General features: G+C 51.8%; 1 protein-coding gene across 1 annotated transcript; it reads left to right on the top strand.

The window, feature by feature from the left end:
* Positions 1-5,546: 5,546 nt before the first annotated feature.
* On the top strand, positions 5,547-9,489 carry apcdd1l (adenomatosis polyposis coli down-regulated 1-like; the record flags this gene model as incomplete). Its single annotated transcript, XM_084463353.1, has 4 exons — positions 5,547-5,654; positions 7,329-7,506; positions 8,006-8,516; positions 8,716-9,489. Coding segments are annotated over 4 exons (1,571 nt in total), but the record flags the coding sequence as incomplete, so codon positions are not given.
* Between the last annotated feature and the right edge of the window lie 6,475 nt (positions 9,490-15,964).

A 15,964-nucleotide genomic window follows, 5' to 3' on the forward strand; every position in this document is an offset into this window, starting at 1 on the left:
AGAGAGAGCAGGAGAATGAGAACTCCCTCCAGCTGAGATGAGCCGTGACCAGAGGCCTGATTCATCAGGGAGCTGTAATCAGGAGGGGGCTCCTAGAGGACACATCCAGCCATGTGTGAAGAGCAGAGGATTCTGGACAGCGCTGGGGGGTGGTCCCACACCACAGGGCCTGGGAAAGCAGAGGAGAGGAGAGAAGAAGAGAAGAGGAGAGAAGGGAGAGAGAGAGGAGAGAGAGAGGAGAGAAGGGGAGAGGAGAAGAGAAGAGGGGAGAGGAGAAGAGAGAAGAGGAGAGAAGAGAATAGAGGAGTGGAGAAGAGTGTGTGGAAAGGAGGAGAGGAGAGAGGAGTGGACGAGAGAGGAAAAGAGAGGATAGGAGAAGAGAAGAAAAAATGAGAGGAGAGGAAAGGAGAGAGGAGTAGAGAGAAGAGGAGAGGAGAGGATTTGAGAAGAGTGGAAAAGGAGAGGATAGGAGAGTAGGAGAGAGGAGGAGAGAGGAGGAGAGAGGAGAGCAGAGGGGAGGAGAGGAGCCCTCCCTGGTTGTGGTCTGAGGATGGGAGGGTCTGGACCGGGTCTGTTTACCCAGGACAGCTCAGGAGAAAGGGGCACACAGAGTGGTGTTTAGACTTGGCGTGGCGGAGACATGAGAGGAGAGAGAGAGCTGCCAAACCCTAATCACTAACACAAACAAACAACAGAAACCCGGAGGTCCTTCATAAATGGCATCGCTTCTATAAATCAATGTCTGCAGTGTGTGTGTGTGTGTGTGTGTGTGTGTGTGTGTGTGTGTGTGTGTGTGTGTGTGTGTGTGTGTGCGGGGGGATGGTCTGAGATGGACGCTCACACAGGAAGACTTTGGCAGCTCTTCATTCAGGTGTGGTCTGAGTCTGGCTGGCCTTGTCTGGTCTGGCCTGGGTAGGGTCTGATCTGGTCTGGTCTAGTCTAGTCTGGTCTAGTCTAGTCTGGTCTGATCTGGTCTAGTCTAGTCTGATCTGATCTGATCTGATCTGGTCTGATCTGATCTGATCTGGTCTGGTCTAGTCTAGTCTGGTCTGGTCTGGTCTAGTCTAGTCTAGTCTAGTCTAGTCTGATCTGATCTGATCTGATCTGGTCTAGTCTAGTCTGGTCTGATCTGATCTGGTCTGATCTGATCTGGTCTAGTCTAGTCTAGTCTAGTCTAGTCTAGTCTAGTCTAGTCTAGTCTAGTCTAGTCTAGTCTGGTCTGATCTGATCTGGTCTGGTCTGATCTGGTCTGATCTGGTCTAGTCTAGTCTAGTCTAGTCTAGTCTAGTCTAGTCTAGTCTAGTCTAGTCTGGTCTGGTCTGGTCTGGTCTAGTCTAGTCTAGTCTAGTCTAGTCTAGTCTAGTCTAGTCTAGTCTAGTCTGGTCTGGTCTGATCTGGTCTAGTCTAGTCTAGTCTAGTCTAGTCTGGTCTGATCTGATCTGATCTGATCTGGTCTAGTCTAGTCTAGTCTGGTATGATCTGGTCTAGTCTAGTCTAGTCTAGTCTAGTCTAGTCTGGTCTGGTCTGATCTGATCTGATCTGATCTGGTCTAGTCTAGTCTGGTCTGATCTGGTCTAGTCTAGTCTAGTCTGGTCTGATCTGATCTGATCTGGTCTGGTCTGGTCTAGTCTAGTCTAGTCTAGTCTAGTCTAGTCTGGTCTGATCTGATCTGATCTGATCTAGTCTAGTCTGGTATGATCTAGTCTAGTCTAGTCTAGTCTAGTCTAGTCTAGTCTAGTCTAGTCTAGTCTAGTCTGGGTAGGGTATGATCTGGTCTAGTCTAGTCTGGTCTGATCTGGTCTAGTCTAGTCTGGGTAGGTTATGATCTGACCTACTCTGGTCTGGTCTGGTATGAGGGCAGGCAGTGTGAAGCTAACAAGACAGGCTGACCAGACCACACACCTCCTGCTATACTGCCTCCCAGTGGTCATACAGAGAACACACAGGCTGTCAGGTCTCAAAGTTGATTCCATAGTCTGACCCACCGGATGTGAGTTTTGGGGATGAGCCTCGACCTTCGTTTATTACTGCCCAGACGGCGGACTACACACCCGGCCCCGTGGGTGGGCCAATCAGATTCAACACAGACTCCTCCCCCATCTGCGTGTGACCGTTTTCAGTCCCCTGAAGTCCCCTTCACTACACTACGTGGAACGACCACCTCAGAGGCGAGCTGGCAACCAACACGCTGAAAATGAAAACTTCTGAGGAATATTTGGATGGTGAAATGAGGCAGGCCTGCTCGGTTCTTTTGGTGGATGATTGTAAAGATAAACAAAGAATATGTTTACAACTGCTGACTTATGGGGACGTCTGCCCAGCGGTTATAGGAAACGTTTCATATTCCAAGGATTCTGCCCAAGACGATTGTGATTGGTTTAAAAAAATACAGCGTCTTTTCCCGCCCTTTTCCCCGAATGGTGATGAGTGCAGCCAGACCTTGCTCAGTAACGAGGTGTGAGAAGGGTCAGTTGGGTTAGTTGTTAGTCCTCTCCCCCCAGACAGACTGGTCTGGATACGAGAGAGGAGTGATTCATAGAGGAATGGAGGAAGGAAGGAAGGAAGGAGGGAAGGAAGTTGGAAAGGAGGGAAGGAAGGAAGGAAGGAATGAAGGGAGGAGGGAAGGAGGGTAGGAAGGAAGGAAGGAGAGAGAGAGAGACTGAGAGCTGTAACTACTTTACTAGTGGAAACAACGTTATGTAAAGTGATTGAGGACGTTACCTCAATAGAGGTTTAGCGCAGAACAGAGTAACACTCAGCTAAAGCCCTTTCATATTTCACATGACTATTTACTGACACACAGTATGTAATTGTGTCCCATTAGGTATTGGATCATTGTAATGTGTTTGTGATAAACGCTCCCATATGCCTGATCAGAGCAGCGAGGAGACCAGCTGGCTGGGAGAGAGAGTTCAGAGACTGAGATCTAAACAGGATCCTAAATGACTCCTCCCAACCAATCAGAACCCATGCGAGTAAATGTTTGGCATGTGTACCCTCCCTTCATTCTCTCTCCTCTCCCCTGCTCTTCTCCTCTCCTCTCCTTCTCTGTCCTCTCCTCTGTCTTAACCCTAACTCATTCCTCTGCAATGTTTTCCTCTCTTCCTCCTCTCCCCTCCTCTCCTCCCCTCCCCCTCTCCTCCTCTCCTCCTCTCCTCTCCCCTCCTCTCCTCCCCCCCCCTCTCCTCCTCTCCCCTCCTCTCCTCCCCTCCCCCTCTCCTCCTCTCCCCTCCTCTCCTCTCCAATCCTCTCACCAACAGCTCCAACTCCAACACACAGAACAAACAAACTCTCATCACCATTTTGCAAGAAATATTAACAATATATCAACCCCATCATCTCTCTCCTCTCCGCTCCTCTATTCTCTCCTCTCCTCCTCTGTTCTCTCCTCTCCTCCTCTGTTCTCTCCTCTCCTCCTCTGTTCTCTCCTCTCCTCCTCTGTTCTCTCCTCTCCTCCTCTATTCTCTCCTCTCCTCCTCTGTTCTCTCCTCTCCTCCTCTGTTCTCTCCTCTCCTCCTCTGTTCTCTCCTCTCCTCCTCTATTCTCTCCTTTCCTTCTCTGTTCTCTCCAAAGTTATCTCTTCTCTGCTCTATTCTATTCTATTTCCCCTCCCCTCCCCTCCCCTCCCCTCCCCTCCCCTCCCCTCCCCTCCCCTCCCCTCCTCCCCTCCTCTCCTCCTCCTCTCCTCCTCACTCCTCTTCTCCTTCTCTCCCCCTCCTCCTCTCCCCTCCTCTCCTCTCCAATCCTCTCACCAACAGCTCCATCTCCAACACACAGAACAAACAAACTCTCATCACCAGGGGAGGATTTTATACGAAATATTAACAATATTTCAACACCATCAGCAGCTTGGCTGCTATCAAGTAAACCACAGGTGCTACAGATATGTATCTGATAACTCTGACGACTCCTATCCAACTATAACCCTTCCTCTGCACATCATCCTCTGTTCTCCTCTCCTCCTCTCCTCTCTTCCACTCCTTTCCTCTCCTCCTCACCTCTCCTCTCCTCTCCTTTCCTCCTCTCCTCTTCACCTCTCCTCTCCCCTCCTCTCCTCTTTACCTCTCCTCTCTCCTCCTCTCCTCTTCACCTCTCCTCTCCTCTCTTCCTCTCCTCTCCTCTCTTCCACTCATTTCCTCTCCTCCTCACCTCTCCTCTCCTCCTCTTCACCTCTCCTCTCCTCCTCTCCTCTCCTCTCTCCTGTCCTCAATCACTCTAATACTCAGAGCAAACCAGCCCTGTTCCCCGGGAGGAGGAGGGGGAATTGCAGAACTCTTCTGACATGAAGTCTTAACAGCGTCAGCAGACTGTTGGCCGCTATCGAGTAAACGCTGGGCGCTATCCGATGATCCTCCGTCTCGCTGGGGCCCTAATGAGCTCAGATGAGGAGTGACCCCTGTCTGACCCCGGGGAGCGCGCCAGGGACTGGGCGGAGCCAGGGATGGCGTCGTAGCGCTCGCCAGACAGGGTCTTAGCGCTTGACACTTCCCCAACCAACTCCCATCTCTCACCCCTGGCTCGATCGCTGGGGCCAGCGGAGAGGCGCGGGTGAGCGGTGATAGGGTGAGGGGCGAGGGAGGGAGGGGGGAAAGGTTTAGGTGGGGAGGAGGGGGGTTGCGGGGGGGGGGGGGGATTGTCGTATCGAAGACAAACAAGGGATGGTCTTCCAGTGCAGGCCAGTTGAACGTCCATAAAGCTGTCCACACTACAGAACACATGATGACATCCTACAGGCCCGGGGTGGGGGGGAGACAAAGGGGAATAGAGAGACAGGAATGGAGAGAGAAAGAGAGTGAAAAAAGAGAAGAAGAAAGATTAGAACAGTATTAGAGAGAGAGATGGGAGAGGCACAGGGAGACGGACAACGAGACAGGGAGAGAGATGGAGAGAGAGATGGAGAGAGAGATGGAGCGAGGGATGGAGAGAGAGATGGAGGGCGTTTGCAAAAAAGATGGAGAGAGATGGAGAGAGAGATGGAGAGAGAGATGAGAGAGAGATGGAGAGAGAGATGGAGAGAGAGATGGAGAGAGAGATGGAGCGAGGGATGGAGAGAGAGATGGAGGGCGTTTGCAAAAAAGATGGAGAGAGATGGAGAGCAGGAGGAGGAGGAGCAGAGGGGGGGGGGGAGTCTGGGATGACTCACCCTCCATGATGTTTGACGTTTGGCCTGGAGACTCAGCATCACCTAGCTGGCTCTGGAGCAGGTCCCTGCACTCAACACACACACACACACACACACACACACACACACTCACACTCACACACACACACTCACGCAAACACACACACACACACACACACGTGCACAATAACATGCACGCTCCCAGATCTCAGATAAACTAAACTATCTTTGTAGAAGCGACAGGCCGCTTGCTTGGTGGTGTCAGAGCCAACGGCTGGGCTGAACACGCCTGCTGCCCTCAGCCCCTCCCCTCAGCCCCTCCCCTCAGCCCCGCCCCCTCAGCCCCTCCCCTCAGCCCCGCCCCCTCAGCCCCGCCCCCTCAGCTCCGCCCCCTCAGCCCCTCCCCTCAGCCCCGCCCCCTCAGCCCTGCCCCCTCAGCTCCGCCCCCTCAGCCCCGCCCCCTCAGATCCGCCCCCTCAGCCCCACCCCCTCAGCCCCGCCCCCTCAGCTCCGCCCCCTCATGGCCCCTCAGGTCTCATTACAGAGAGACATTATTAGAGAGACAATCCCAGAAACCTGAGGCCGTTTCATTTTGCAGCCAGTGGGACCAGGATATGGCTGGAGGAGGAGGAGGAGGAGGAGGAGGAGGAGGAGGAGGAGGAGGAGGAGGAGGAGGAGGAGGAGGTGTCCTCTGACGGTAGGGCGGGATAATCATTAGCGGAGCGCTGGGTACGTTCCTGTTCCCGGTAAAACCCTCTGGCGGGATCAACAGAGTGGATGATGTCAGGGAGGGGCCTGTCCCCCAGAGGGACCGGTCAGACAGCCCCATCTGAGGAGGCACTGAGGCGCTCCCTACCCCAGCCTCTACCCCAGCCTCTCAGGACCCCAGCCTCTACCCCAGCCTCTACCCCAGCCTCTCAGGACCCCAGCCTCTACCCCAGCCTCTCAGGACCCCAGCCTCTACCCCAGCCCCTACCCCAGCCTCTCAGGACCCCAGCCTCTACCCCAGCCTCTACCTCAGCCTCTCAGGACCCCAGCCTCTACCCCAGCCTCTCAGGACCCCAGCCTCTACCCCAGCCCCTACCCCAGCCTCTCAGGACCCCAGCCTCTCAGGACCCCAGCCTCTACCCCAGACCCTACCCCAGCCCCTACCCCAGCCTCTCAGGACCCCAGCCTCTACCCCAGCCTCTCAGGACCCCAGCCTCTACCCCAGCCCCTACCCCAGCCTCTCAGGACCCCAGCCTCTCAGGACCCCAGCCTCTACCCCAGACCCTACCCCAGCCTCTACCCCAGCCTCTCAGGACCCCAGCCTCTACCCCAGCCTCTACCCCAGCCTCTACCCCAGCCTCTCAGGACCCCAGCCTCTACCCCAGCCTCTACCCCAGCCTCTCAGGACCCCAGCCTCTACCCCAGCCTCTACCCCAGCCTCTACCTCAGCCTCTCAGGACCCCAGCCTCTAAAAATATCCACTCCAATGTTCCTTCTCACGCAAACTGAGTCCATGCGGTCTGTATACGGTCGATCAGAAGAAGCTTTTTTTTTTTAATCTCTGAATTGTCTGAAACTGACCCCAACAAGTGTGTGCGTCCACTAGACCAGACAGGGGTCAAATACACCGTTCACTAGACCAGACAGACCAGACAGGGGTCAAATACACCGTTCAAGTTCTGGAGGGGATTTGAAAGCAACTGAAAGCGATTTAACAGATCTCAATTGATGGGTTGAACTCAAAGGGTTAGTAATGTGGAAGCAGGCTGTGCGTACTTGTCTGACCCAGGTGTGTGGTCCTGTCTCTAGTGGATCTGTTCTGACCCAGGTGTGTGGTCCTGTCTCTAGTGGATCTGTTCTGACCCAGGTGTGTGGTCCTGTCTCTAGTGGATCTGACCCAGGTGTGTGGTCCTGTCTCTAGTGGTTCTGTTCTGACCCAGGTGTGTGGTCCTGTCTCTAGTGGTTCTGACCCAGGTGTGTGGTCCTGTCTCTAGTGGATCTGACCCAGGTGTGTGGTCCTGTCTCTAGTGGGTCTGTTCTGACCCAGGTGTGTGGTCCTGTCTCTAGTGGATCTGTTCTGACCCAGGTGTGTGGTCCTGTCTCTAGTGGATCTGTTCTGACCCAGGTGTGTGGTCCTGTCTCTAGTGGTTCTGTTCTGACCCAGGTGTGTGGTCCTGTCTCTAGTGGTTCTGACCCAGGTGTGTGGTCCTGTCTCTAGTGGTTCTGGTGGCGGCCAGCGGTAAGCTATGGGAGGTCCCCAGCGCAGACCTCTCTTCCTCCAACCACACGGCGGGCGGGCAGCGGGAGCCGCAGTGCCAGTATCGCCCCCTACAGGAGGGTGTGAGGATCACAGCAGACATCCCGCCCAGACTGGAGGGCAACTGGGTGTCAACCAGGTAGGCACCTGATTGGTGGAATCAACTCGACATATTACTGTGTACTCGAGTATTACTGTGCAGCACAACATTCCTTCATTTCTAAAAATGAAAATGTGCCGTCCAACCCCAGTACAATCACTCCAGCTCTGCAAGCATTCAATAATGCAATTTAATAAACAAACAAACAACTTTTGTCATACAGTGGTTGCACAACACACGGCAATGGGGTGTCCACGCCGAAACACACACACACACACACACACACACACACAAACACACACACACACACACACACACACACACGCACACACACAGAGTGACAGGAGTGTCCACTGATGAAATTCTCCCCTTCCTCTTCATGCTAGTAACGTGTGTTGTGACACACTCCTGTCCAAACGCACCTCTCCTCCTGGGTGACACAAATCCTAGTTTTGTGATCCTAGTAACACACACACACACACACACACACACACACACATACACACACGTCTCCCCCTCCTCCTGTGTGTGTGTCCAGGTGTGAGGTCCGTCCCGGTCCAGAGTTCCTGACGCGCTCCTACTCGTTCCACGCCAGCCGCCAGCTCCGCGCCGTGCTGCACTACTACAGCGACCCCGGCTGCCGTGACCCCGCCTACTCCCTGGTGGTCCGCGCCAAGCTGCGCCTGCGCCAGGCGTCCTGGGTGACCCGCGGGGGCACAGAGGCCCAGCACCACCTCCAGGGAGTGGGCGTGGTGGTGCACGGCGCCGGGGCCCTGCGGCTCCGCCCCCGCCTGCCTGCTGCCTGCGCCCAGCTGGAGCGGCTGGCGCCCGGGACGCTGCGCGAGCTCTACGGCGGGCGGGGCGGGAGGGCGTGTCTGGGCGCGCTGGGCTTCAGCATGGCGGAGCTGGGCCTGGTGCGCGTGGAGACGCAGCACCTTCCGCGGGGGGGCAGGGTGCAGGAGCTGCTCCTGGGGGACATCCACACTGACTGGAGCCAGAGGACACAGCACCGCCCTACTGGCTACCAGCAGCCACTGCAGAACGCCATGGTGAGCTGGGCGCGCAGAGAGCAGATTAATACTGAAGTATAAATGCTATCAAAGGATTATGAAGACGTGTTATTTGCATTGACAGCATATCCTGTGTGTGTTTGTGTGTGTTGTGTCTTTCAACTGAAGTAAGGCTTAGCGACAAACTAAAGTGTTTTGTTCATCCTCCATAACCTAACTTTGACCTTTGACCCCACAGCACCACGTCCACCCCTGCCCGGTCTGCGCCCTGGTGTTCCGGTCCTCGGAGCAGCGCCCCCCGGTGTTGCCCCCCGCCCCCGAGCCCCCACTCGCCCTGTCGGGCCGCTGGGTGAGCGGGCGCTGCGAGACGCGCCCCTCCATCCTCTTCCTCACCCGCGACTTCACCTTCCTCCCCGAGGAGCACGGCTGGGAGGGCGTGTACCGCCACTACTCCGACCCCGCCTGCTCGCGGCCCACCCTCACCCTGCGCGCCTCGGGCCACTACGCCCAGACCGGCCCCCCAGGGAAGGCGTCTGGCGGGACGGAGTTTGTGTTCAAGGTGAGCGGCGTGCGGGTGACGGCGCTGGAGGAGGCCACTGCGGCGCTGCTGAACGCCAGCCGGGCGGGGAGCTGCGGGCGGGCAGGGGCCTGGGAGCTGGGCAGGGAGCAGGACCTGGGCCCCACCGACGGCTGCACCACGCTGGGCATCAAGCTGCCGCACCGGGAGTACGAGCTGCTGAAGATGGAGCTGGACGCCCGGCAGCGCCCCCTGCTGTTCAACGGCCAGAGGCCGACGGACGGCTCCAGCCCCGACCGGCCCCAGAAGAGGCCCACTTCCTACCAGGCTCCCATGGTGCCGTGCGGCAGGGAGGAGGCTTACCCCTCGGCCCGGCGGGGCGGTTCTGAGACCCAGCGGGCGCGGCCGGCAGGCAGTGGAGCGGAGCGCCTGGCGCCAAGGGCAGCCCTGCTGCTGGTGCTGGCGCTGGGGGGGTGGGGCTGCTGGGGGGTATAGGCAGAGTTACCAGGGCTAGACTTGGAGCTGGGACTGAAGGATTGGGGCTGGGGCTGGATTTGGGGCTAGGGCTGGGGCTGGATTTGGGGCCAGGGCTGGGGCTGGATTTGGGGCTGGGGCTGGATTTGGGGCTAGGGCTGGGGCTGGATTTGGGGCTGGGGCTGGAGGGCTGGGTCCAGGGCTAGAAGGGGCTCTGGAGTGAGAGGGCAGAGGGGTGAATTTGGGACAGACTCACAGTCTCACTCCTGGTCTAGATCACCAGCCGAATGGAGCAGTAGACGGGTCAGAAGACTAAAGATGGTGCTGACCACTTCACTGTGCAGCCATAGTCCATGTAAAATGCACTTCACATGTATAACTTTGTTCTGATTCTGAACTAGGCATAAAAGTGAATTTGACGCTGAAATGCCATAATAACTCCTTTTTACTGTCTATATTCTTGTGAATATATACATCTGTCTATATCTGCCAGACAACTAAACTGCAAAACGACTGTCAGTGTATTAAGTCTCATATCTTCTAAATGTATCAAATTGTATTGATGTAAACCAGACGTGCCTTTTGGTGAGGACTTGTTTAACTTGAGACTTATTTTCCCAACTATCTACATCAAAATGCGGTGTAATTTCCTGTAAAGCAAATATGAAAGCAAGATGAACTTTGATTGATGCACCCAGCGTCCAACTGCAAGCAGAACACAGAGCCCATTCCACAGGGATGGAGATGGAGATGAGTCCACAGCCAGATACACAGGCCCGGTTATCTGGACAAAGGATAGCTACACAGGCCCGGTTATCTGGACAAAGGATAGCTACACAGGCCTGGTTATCTGGACAGACTGAGACACCAGGAGGATGAAACACCCTCAACGTCACCAGAGACATCTGTGTCAGCATTCCTCTCACTGTCTCACTGTCAAACATGGAGTACTTTGATGGAGGAGAAGCTTGCTTAGCGTTCAGTACAGTCCAGTACCACCTGAACACCTGAAGCTACTGTGATCCAGGTGCTTATCCTTTTCACTTAAATGTCACGGCTCTTACATATTATACTCAAATATCATTGAATATACAGTAGTATGCATATAATTAACTCATTGAAGGGAGTGGAAAATTAAACTATATTTATTGTAATTAAACCAGTTATTTTGACCTTGAAACGGAAGACATTGCTGTAATTATTAGCCTCCATACGAACGTGTTTCTCTTTGTGTACCTGCTCTTGACCTTCACCATTTTGTTTAACATACATGTATTTCTTTGTCCATTCAGTTACTAATATGATATCTGGGAAAGGATTTATAACATGGTGCATTAAAAGACTATCTACCTTTACTCTTGAATGTGATGATTGAGAATCCCAAGTATTCAACACCAAAAACCACCAGCTAGCCTCCAAAAACCATCAGCTAGCCTCCAAAAACCATCAGCTAGCCTCCAAAAACCATCAGCTAGCCTCCAAAAACCATCAGCTAGCCTCCAAAAACCATCAGCTAGCCTCCAAAAACCATCAGCTAGCCTCCAAAAACCATCAGCTAGCCTCCAAAAACCATCAGCTAGCCTCCAAAAACCATCAGCTAGCCTCCAAAGCCATAGAGCTGCCACCGAGCTGACAGAGCTGTGCTTTCTAGACGGAGGCAGATTCACTAGAGTTGATATCACTGTGATTTCTCACCAACTCATAATATTTAGTCATTGTGAGCAAAAACTTGAGAATCACTGTAGAGAAATATATGAGACACACATCAAAACATGTCCAACACAGACAGAAGCACGGTCTGGGAAAGTCTGTATGTAATACCCTCCCTGCCTTGCTTAGCTTGGACTGCGAGAGCCAGTCAGCAACCAGCTGTGCTCACTGATCTACTGCCTTCACTACTCATCCAAAACAATCGCTGCCATTAATGCAACAATAATCATTTGATCAACTTTACAGCATTGGAATACTAAAATGAGAAAATGCAGTGGTTTTTATGAGTAAAAGTCTGGCAAATAACAAACTGGTGGCTCAAGACCAAAAGAAGAGAGAGAGAGAGAGAGAGAGAGAGAGAGAGAGAGAGAGAGAGAGAGAGAGAGAGAGGAGAGGATAGAGCATGAGAGAGAAAGGAAAGAGAGAAAAGGGTGAGAGAGAAAGGCAGGAGTCTTTTCCAAAGGCAACATACTATTCACATTAACTCCTGAAAGAGGGAGAGGGGGAGAGAAAGAGAGAGAGGGAGAGAGAGAGAGAGAAAGAGAGAGAGGGAGAGGGGGAGAGAAAGAGAGAGAGGGAGAGAGAGATACTGAGAAAGAAAATAGAGATCTAGCGAGCTGCCAGTCCCAGGAGATCCTCTGGGTTTGAGCAAGTGTTCTCCAGGCTTGGATGAACCACCTCACCAGAAACGGCAGGAAGAGTCGACAAAAAGCAACAGAAAAAGAAAGATGACTGGCATTTATCAGAGCTCTAATGTGCAGGATATGTCATTAAATAGACTCTAAAGCCGCCTAAATCCTTGTTCCCTCCCCGATCCAACAACAACACATGGCTCCTTCTGGGCTGAGTGCTGGAGGTGGTTGGGGGGTGATGACAGAGGGAGGGAACACTTTTTCATGGTCTGTTTGCAGTTTCTGTTGCTGTAAAGAGAATATCGGTAGGGAAGCTCAGCGCCGGCTCGCCAAGCCTGTTAGCAATCAAACTGGTGGCTCGTTAAAGTCAACCGTTAAACTGCAATTATAAAACGCTGCTCCAATTTGGAGAAACAGCGGAAAACCGAGCGTAACTGCTGCTTCCAGGATGTGTGTCTTCATGTCATCCGGGGTTCAATGGAAGATGGGAGGAACTGAGGAACCAAGGTTGGGCGTGGGCCAATAACATGCTGAGGAACCCTCTCTGTGATCCTGGAGACCAGCCTTCTCTCTCTGGGTAGTTGCTCCAGCCTTGGCTCAGTGGTCCTGAGCTGTGATGGTCCAGAGCTGCTCTTGACACCTCGGTTAAGACTGTCAGTCCTCATATACGAGAGCCGGGCACAAAGTGTAACACAGAGCCTCCTGACGTAAAACACTCACATACTCTCTACATTACTGAGGAGAAAAAATGCCCCCTTCAAAACAGAGTAGAGAGAAGCTCATCAGCGCTGCTGGAGTTTCCTTTCAGCAGGACAAGGGTTCCAAACCTCAAGCACTCTGGTGGGTCGGTCAACACACGTCTGGGGAGGAGACCCGGCCTCAGCTTGGAGATTCTGGAGAAGAAAGAATTGCCTGCAAGGGTTTACTGACCATTCAGAAGCATCTCACTCTTGCTCTCTCCATCCATCATTTCATCATCTCTTCAACATGCTTTCCAATTTCAAGCTCAGTTGAGAAAGGGCCCATTATTTCGTTGTGCCGCATATGAACTACAGCTGCCCCATAAAACCCAAGAACATCAGCCGTGCGCGGTCGTCCCTGGCTGGGGCTCGGCTCTGCGGCGGAACGGACGGGCGGACTGAGGAGGAAAGTGTTGGGCCGGACCGCGGAGCCGCAGAGCGAGGCGGAACGCTGCACGACTCTCCCACTTCATCCCCTGCCAACTGCTGCAGGCTCCTCCACATCATGACCTCATGTTCATCTGGAGAAACGGGAGAGAAAATGATGTTGAGGAACAGTTATTACTCACATAGGTCCTGCATAACGCGCTCCACACAATCACAGCCCCTTTCATCTAGTTCAACTCACTCTCTGTTAGGAGGTTCCTTTACAGATGGTCTATAATCAGGGAATAATCATAATCTATAGACTATAGATGCTCACCATCTACAGGATTAGACGTCAGAGCTAGCCTGGAAGCCAGACTTGAACTGGCCTTGACGGACTAATCCCTTCAGCCAATCAGCACACCACAACTTTTACCAAATCCAGTCGGAAGAACGGCAAAAACGTCTTTTCCTCTGAGAAACTCCACTAGAGCATAGTTAGTTTTGTTCTTGTTTTATTGTTGAGTCTGTTTCTGCAATAACTGCCCTTTAGGCTGTGTTTATTCTACTAACATTCATGTTACCGTTCTTTAGGCTGTTTATTCTACTAAAATTCATGTTACCGCTCTTTATTTCATTTCTGTGCATCAACTACAGGAGCCAAGCCTCCCCACTGGGAGTCAGAACTGCGGTTACAAGTCTGTGATTGGCCCGGTTATTTTGTAATTTCTGGAAATCAATGTGGATGGGAAGAAGTCCAGACTGATCTGTGGAGAGCAGAACGTGAGCTCAAGTGATCAGGATGGAGATGCCAGGCTGTAAGAGCTGCTTTTGGATTATTGATGGTTTGAGAATCATGTTTGTCATGTCCTAACCCTCAAATGGTACTATCGAGTCTGTCATGGGCAGACTCCTCTATGGACTGGAGTTGAATTCACTCTGGAGCAGATCTGTTAAATTACAGAAAAATCTAGTTTATTTGGAGGTACCCCTAGAAGATCTGCCTAACACTCCTAGTCTGAGATAACAAACCAATTCCGGCAGGGGGACACTTTTCACCACAACACGAGCAGATCCAACCATGGAGGTATAATGTAACTGGAGATGGTATTGAAAATGGCTGCCCATTCATTTCAATGAAAGTTACTCACCGGCGCATGAAGCCATTTGACGTAGTGGCCAAGCTCGGTATTGCAAGTCACGTGGCAGCATGCGTCCGAAAAGCCTTATTTCTAGCAGAAATAGATTATAATAGATAGGGCTATAAAATATAAGATATATTGATACTGTATATAGGCTAGGTAGCTATGCTAATGGTAGCTAATGCTAATGGGTTAGGGTTAGCGTTAGCTAATGCTAACGTTAGCTAATGCTAATGCCACATAATGCCAGACACAAGATTACAGACTGTAATCAAAGTATGAACAATGTCACATTGAGCATGCTCAACCAAATGCTCATCCGACAGCCTAGGGGAGAAGTTCGGGACCGGGGAACTAGGAGTGCTCTACTGGGGCGTCTGGAACGCTGTCAGCCACGCCTTTATTCCAGTGCAGAACCGACAATTCCCTCTCTGACTCTCACTACATACAGGCCTTGTTGAGCCAGCACCACAATCCTGGGTTGATCTAGAGTGGATCGTCTGGAGGGAGATGGGGAGGGGACTCCGCTACACATCAACCAATCACAGCACTAGGGAGCTACTGGGTCAGACGTGGACATAGGTCAGGCTGATTTACGAAATTGGACCCATGAGTGGAGCTACTCAGATGGTGCTGGGTTTATGGGAAATGTAATGTAAAAACATACAGGAAAACTACAGTAGCCTAGGCTACTGATGTTTTCTAACACATCAACAAAAGCCAATAATTTTAGAGCGAGCGAATAAGAGGACAATATTTAGGCTTTTAGGGACACACTAAATAAACTACAGAGCCATTATATGACAACAATGGTCAAGCACCACAAAGAAGAATGACAGAACGATAAAATACACCCCCTTAGGGCACAGCACTCAATTGCCTACTCTCCTACTTCACTAATCAGTGTTTAGGCTACTAGCCTACTTGGCCTATTAGCCCACCGCTCCAGGAAGCAAAGTCACGCTCTCGAGTGCTGATTAAATCTAGGCAAATCAAAAAGCACAGCCATAACAACTGGTAATTAATCACAAAAGACCTTCCTTATATCATAACCCAAACTTGTTTAATCCACTTAATTTTGGATAAGACGCCCTTGGCTTCCCATGCTGTTTTGCAAGTTAAAACTGTTAATCCAAATCGTGCTGATTCGTGCATGCCCGTTAAAATTACATTACAAGTTATGCTGTCCATACACTAAAAGACTTTGATAAAACTTTTAAAAGATTTTTAAAAGACTGTCATCTGACACCCTCTCACATCTAAAGACTTTTAAAAGAGTTTTAAGTCACAGACTAGTAAAAAATCGCCTATTGGTTGTTGATTATGGTCACGTCATTGAACCACACAATTTGCATAAGACAAGACTAAAGACTTGAGAGAATATCAAACATGTTTGATATTGTCGTAAGTCCAAGACGTGACAAAGACTGGCCAGAATCCAGTTTTAAGACCACCTTACAACTTACGACTGTGATCACGGGAGCACGCAGCAACTCCAGCAAGACTCAAGTCAGTATGTGTAAGACCAGCATTAATGTACTCCATTGCGATGATTTTGAGTATATACACCCAAATAAACCTGCAATTTAATGCCTCGTCTCTGATTCATTAGTCCACCATCCCAGCAATCAAGTCCCACCGAGAATGACCAGTATCCGTCAAAATTCAAATCAGGTGAAGCCATATACACTAGAGTAGTCTTTTAATAGTTCATCACCCAGGTTCAGCTGTCAAGCTACATAAAAAAAAACAAGAAAACGCTCACAAATGGCACCTCCCTCATTCCCATACCGGACTTTAACAGTGAGCTGGCACTTGCATGAAATGTTTGAGGTGTCATCAACCTCCACGGCAATAAAGGGAGCAGTGCTGAGCTCCTTGTCCACCTCATCCTGGATCACACAAG

This window comes from Borostomias antarcticus (assembly GCF_949987555.1).
Source record: "Borostomias antarcticus genome assembly, contig: scaffold_528, whole genome shotgun sequence".
Taxonomy (NCBI): domain Eukaryota; kingdom Metazoa; phylum Chordata; class Actinopteri; order Stomiiformes; family Stomiidae; genus Borostomias; species Borostomias antarcticus.